Source organism: Amblyraja radiata, chromosome 1, assembly GCF_010909765.2.
Source record: "Amblyraja radiata isolate CabotCenter1 chromosome 1, sAmbRad1.1.pri, whole genome shotgun sequence".
Taxonomy (NCBI): Eukaryota; Metazoa; Chordata; class Chondrichthyes; order Rajiformes; family Rajidae; genus Amblyraja; species Amblyraja radiata.
The window spans coordinates 89,971,322-89,977,321 of record NC_045956.1 but is presented as its reverse complement, the minus strand read 5'-3'; the positions used below and the strand labels follow the sequence as shown (position 1 = coordinate 89,977,321).

The window sequence follows — 6,000 nt, the reverse complement described above, 5'->3', positions numbered from 1 at the left end:
GGTGAAGAGGGGCTCATTAGTGCACCTTGTGGAAGACGTTACCGACTCAGCCGGGATTTGATCTCCACCACCTCCCTCTTTCTCACGTCTCCCTGCATCACACCGAGTGACCAAAACTAGAAACGTTTATAGCTATGAAGTGGATGGGAAGCAATAATTTCAATTGCAACAAACAGCAAATAACTATTCAAATGTATAACTTGGTTTCAACGTTGTTTTAATGTTTTTTTTTAAATTTAACAAATACAGTGATCACCAGTGCTAGTTACAAAGTCATTCTCACCCTCTGTACGAAATTAAAGCTTTTGGTCTTAACTTATAAACAGACATATTTATTCAAGAAATTCCCTATAGAATACCCCTGCCCATTTATATATAATTCAGCCTCATTTGAAAAAATTTAATGCAGATCTTATAAAAATACATTAAGACAGTATATCAGGTTTCCTGACACTAAAAATTGCTCAAGTTTTAACGCTGAAAAAGTTGTAAACTTTACTTTCAGTGTCTAACATCTGATGAATTACACCAAAGCTACTATTTTTGGCAATTACAGTAGATAACTTTTACCTTTTCACATTTTAAAAGGCGACACGTGGAATTCAAGTTTTCTCCCTTTCACTGTAACCTTATTGCATTTTTAAAGTGGTATGAAACAGGCAGCTAGAAATCATTTAAAAGGCCAGTAACTTTTATACATTCATTACCAAGATGAGAAAAAAGGTTTCCGGCAGTGAAATGTCTGAGTGAAGGCATTGCTCAGGTGAACGATCCTGCCTTGACTTCCAGAACTACTTCGTTCCACAATCACACGAGGCATCTGAACCAACTGAATGGGACTTTTGCCATCTTTAAGTGCCTGAGTAAGGTTCAAAATCTAAACCAGGAAAGAAAAGGTGCATAATTTACAATTCCTTGTAGTTTATAAATATGGATCAGTTTCATGAGTTACCTTAATTGAACTAGTTGATTATGGTTAACAATAGTCTGTCAAACAGATTGGCAGTATGAATTAAGTTTATCATAGGTTTCATTTATCCATGAGTCCAGTACTGAAGGTAAACAGGATAGCATGCTAACAATTCCACAAATTTTGAAGAGAATAATATAGTTAATTCTCCAGATAGATAACGATACAGTCAAAGACATTTTTGCATCGTTTGGATAAAACAAAAATAACTTTAGCAGTTCAAAAGAGACAATGTTCAAGATTTCAATGCAAGCTATTTCATCCCAAATTCAAAGCCCACCATTCATTGACTGAATCATATACAATTATTACCTGTCCTCTCATCACTGACATCTGTAGTTCAAAAGTAGCTCTGTCAAATCCTTTGTCAGTCTGCAAAAAGTGTATTAGTGGCAAAATTATTTAAAAAACACAAATACATTCCTACCAGAAGGGATTTTTACTTAGCTCATGATCTTTATACAACAAATAGAAAAGCTTAATCATTAGTACATTAAAAAAAACAAATTCCCTCATTCTTTGAATGTTGCAAGAAACAGTCCATTCATTCTATTTCTTAGAGGTACATTCAATTAGCATCAAAATTAGACACAAAAAGCTGGAGTAACTCAGTGGGTCAGACAGCATCTGATGTGAAAAGGAATAGGTGACGTTTTGGGTCGAGACCCTTCTTCAGAGTCAGGGGAAAGGGAAATGAGAGATAGATGGTGAGTACAGAACAAATGAATGAAAGATATGGAAAAAAGTAAAGATAATAAAGGAGACAGGCTATTGTTAGCTGTGGTCTAAGTGAAAATGAGTTACAGACAAGGAGAATCAACAAGACGAGAAGCCAGTACAAAGACTTGGGTGGGGGAGGGACGGAGAGAGGGTTGCTTGAAGTTAGAGAAATCAATATTCGTACCACTGGGCTGTAAGGTGCCCAAGCAAAATATGAGGTGCTGTGCCTCTAATTTGCATCTGGCCTCACTCTGACAATGGTGGAGGTCTAGGACAGAAAGGTCAGTATGGGAATGGGAAGGGCAATTAAAGTGTTTAGCAACTGGGAGATCAGATAGGCCCAGGTGGACTGAGCGATGGTGTTCAGCTTAACGATCGGCCAGTGTACGTGATCGCGCCGATGTACAAGAGTCAACACCTTGAACAATGTATACAGTAGATGAGTTTGGCTGAGGTGCAAGTGAACCTCTGCCCAACCTGAAAGGATTGTTGGGGTCCTTGGACAGAATCGAGGAAGAAGGGACAGATGTTGCATCTCCTGCGGTTGCAGAGGAAGGTACCTGGGGAGGGAGCGGTTTCAGTGGGAAGGGATGAGTTAACCAGGGAGTTGCGGAGGGAAGTCTCTGCGAAAAGCAGAAAAGGGTGGAGATGGGAAGATGTGACAAGTGGTGAGATCCCGTTGGAGGTGGCAAAAATGTCAGAGGATTATGTGTTGTATGTGATGGCTAATGGTGCGAAAGGCATGGACTAAGGGGACTCTGTCCCTGTTACAACTCGGGGAGGGTGAGCAAGAGCTGTGCTGTGGGGTACCGAGGAGCCACACGCGAGGGCCTCATTTATGATGGAAGAGGGGGAATGCCTGTTCTCTAAAGAAAGAGGGTATCTCTGATGTCCTGGTATGGAATACCTCGTCTTAAGCTCAGATGCGGCGTAGATGGAGGAATTTTGAGTAGGGGATAGAGTCTTTGCAGGAAGCAGGGTGGAATGTAGTGTAGTCTAGATTGTCGTGAGAGTCAGTAGGTTTGTAATAGACGTCAGTTGATAGTCTATCTCCTGTGATGGAGACAGTGAGATCAACTCTCTTTTAAAATGCAGTACAAGAAAAGCGACATAAATGAATTGGAAATCAGGGGGGGAAAAAGAGACACCAGAACAAAATGGAGTTATTACTTAATTTAACCGATCCAAGTCTCGCATTTCTCTGATGGAATTGCCCTTTTAAGAATAATTAATTTTAAACACAAGAATACTGAAAACATAAAACAAACCTCAAAGAGTTCATTGAGATCCTCACAGAGATCCTGTACAAAATTCATATCTGAAATTCGGGGAAGTACAGAGTCTCTCGTCTCCTGTGAAAAAGGAATCTTAGCTTGATGAAGCCATGCCCAATGAAACGGATCTGTTGCAACGGGGAAGGTGAAGAATAAATGTTGGAGAAAAACTGCAGGTGCTGATAATCTGAACAGAAAATAGAAAGTGATGGAACTACGCAACTGGTCAGTTGGCATTGGTGGAAAGGTTTAAAAAAAATTAGCTCCTTTCCTGGTCAGATGAAGGATCTTTGAACTGAAAGGTCAGTTACTCTCCTTTCCATAAATGCTGTCCAACCTGTTGTGCTTCCAGCATTTTCAGTTTCTGTGAACTAAATTCTCCACAGATTATTATAATTGTTCTATTATTCAGTAATCATATGGCTAGGAATTTAGTTACACCTTCAGAACACAATGTTCCTTTTGGATATGGATCCATTTCCCTTTAGAACACCACAACTAAATCTGGCCATTCTACCATCACGGGCCATGTATTGTAGATTGTTATCACATGATGTATAAAAGTAAATCTTGTTAGGTTTGATTTTGAAAGTCACCATCAGTCCATGTCCCCTAGTTCTTGATCTCATACCTCCCATCCCCATCCACTGCCCACAGCGAACATAACCAATGACCGCTCAAGATCCAGCCATTCTCTTCTCCCCTGCCCGTTGGGCAGAAGATACATCTTGAAAGTATGCATCACCAGATTCAAGAACAGCTTGTCAGCCTCTTGAATGCACCCCTCATATGCCAAGGATGACCCCCTGATCTCCCAAACTACCTCATTGCAGCCCTTGCATTATTTTTAAATCTGTACTCTCACTGTAGCTGAAATACTATATTCAGCATTCTTTTTCTCACTTGCATTAGCTTAAAGCACTTATGAATTGTATGATTTGCTTGGATAGCACATTAAAATTGTTTGCACTATACCACTACCAATAGTTAGAGAATGACAGGCTATGTAAATGAGGGGCACAATTCTAAAATGGCTACAAGAGGATCATGTACAATATTCTCAATATTGAAACACGAGAAAATCACAAATTATAAAAATGTGCAAAAAATGAGAATGTTAAACAGATTACAGAATCTCAGAAATGTTTTACTCAGAACAAGTGAATAAAATTGCTTTTAACATTAGGTATGCTTACATGCTCTCCATTCATCAGGATGCTTGAATGGAAAAGCTAATCCATTATCAATGGCTGCAATTTTAATAATCGGTTCTTTGCAATGCGTCCATTTAGGGTCCTATAAATGGATAGTTTCAATTTTACTTCAACAAATTCTGAATATTTAATAGAAAGCTTTTTGTTTTTTTTAAAACCATTGGTAATATTGACAATTCCACTTAAAACAATACCCATGAAGAAAGTATATTAAAAGCGACCCTACAATTCCTACAAACTCTAATCAAGTATCAAACAGATACAGGATACAGACTTACAACAGCTCATATTTTGCTTGGGCAGTTTATAACCCAGCGCTTGATGTCGCCAATTTCAACTAACTCAACCCCCCCCCCCCCCTTATCCTAGTCGCCCTACCAGTTCAACTGGTTGCATTTTTGTATACCCCTTGTTATCCCACCTTTCCCTCGCTTGGATAGCACGATAACAATGGGCTATTATGGGATGCATTCTTCCTGAGGTCATCTGTTGCCGGCCCAGATTTGTTCTGGCCTTTTCTTGCGTTGTTAATTACCCCCCCACCCAACCCCTCACTGTCCTTCTGAAGGGCTCCGACCCAAAATATCACCTATTATTTTTCTCAATAGATGCTGCCTGAGTTATTCCAGTATTTTGTGTCTATCTTCAATATGAACCAGCATCTGCAGTTCTTTCCTATAAAACCCTCCTTGATTAAAGCGACGTTATTTAAAAATCAAGACTCCTTAATATTAAAGGCATAAAATAAGCTTTGATGATTGCTTGTACTCCTCTGAAGCGTATCTGCTTCAAGATCTTTATGCCTGGTTTGTACAAATGAACAGAGGTGAGGAAGGAAGTGGGCAGCATACAATGGAGGAGGAAACATCTGTCCCCCTTTTCCATCTCACCTCCGTTGCCCTACTCCCTGGGTCTTCCTCCAGCTTTCCCTTTTGCTCTCCTAATCCCCCTCTATGCCCTCACTCACCAAACCACATGGATGACATCCACTCTTTAATCTTCCTCACTCTCATCACACCTCAACATTGCCATAGTGGCTTTTTCCTCCTTCCTTCTCCCACTGCCATTACCTAGAAGGTTGGTTCATCTCTCCCTCTGCTGCACTGCTCATCTCAGGCCAGTTACTCGGGCTCTGCCTGTGGTTTTGTGTCAAATCTATTGCTCTCCAAGTCTTTTTAAACGTAAGGTGAGGTGAAGACCATCAAACTTTGTATGAAAAAACCTCCTCTTGTCAGTGATTTTTCTGCTCCAAAGAAATAGATCCTTATTTTACAATTCCTCAGCTACTAATATTTTATGTGGCTCAATAAATCTTCCCTCAGCAATCAATGCTAGCAGTTATATCAAGAGGACTGGAATACAAAAACAGGAATGTAATGCTGAGGCTCAATAATTTGCTGGCCAGGCCGCATTTGGAGTACTGTAAGCAAATCTGAGCAAAGATGTGCTGGCTCTACAGAGGGTCCAGAGGAGGTTTATAAGAATGATTCCAGGAATGTGTGGGTTAGCATGTGATGAGTGCTTGACAGCACTGGGCCTCTACTCACTGGAGTTTAGAAGGTTGAAGGGAGACCTCATTGAAACTTACAGAATAATGAAAGGCATAGACAGAGTGGATGTTTCTACTGATGGGACAGTCTAGGACCAGAGGTCATATCCTAGGAATGAAAGGACGCTCTATTAGAAAGGAGGTGAGGAGGAACGTCTTTAGTCAGAGGGTAATTAATCTGTGAAGGCCAAGTCAGTGGATATTTTTAAGGCTATCTATTATTTATAGATAGATAAATTCTTGATTAGAATGGGATTAGATCAGCCATGACTG

The 6,000-nt window shown here is 40.1% G+C and overlaps 1 protein-coding gene across 2 annotated transcripts in view; it reads right to left on the bottom strand.

Moving 5' to 3' along the window:
• Positions 1-200: 200 nt before the first annotated feature.
• pi4k2b (phosphatidylinositol 4-kinase type 2 beta) overlaps positions 201-6,000 on the bottom strand; it is a 41,241-nt gene continuing 35,441 nt past the window's right edge. Inside the window, exons 6-9 of one of the 2 annotated variants that reach the window (XM_033026436.1) lie at positions 4,161-4,260; positions 2,959-3,092; positions 1,283-1,342; positions 201-877 (exon numbers count right to left, since the gene is read on the bottom strand). In XM_033026436.1, the coding sequence (XP_032882327.1) occupies positions 704-877; positions 1,283-1,342; positions 2,959-3,092; positions 4,161-4,260 (468 nt within the window). In that variant the 3' untranslated portion in view covers positions 201-703. The remainder of the gene's footprint in view (positions 878-1,282; positions 1,343-2,958; positions 3,093-4,160; positions 4,261-6,000) is intronic. The other variant, XR_004412982.1, reaches the window with a different exon arrangement.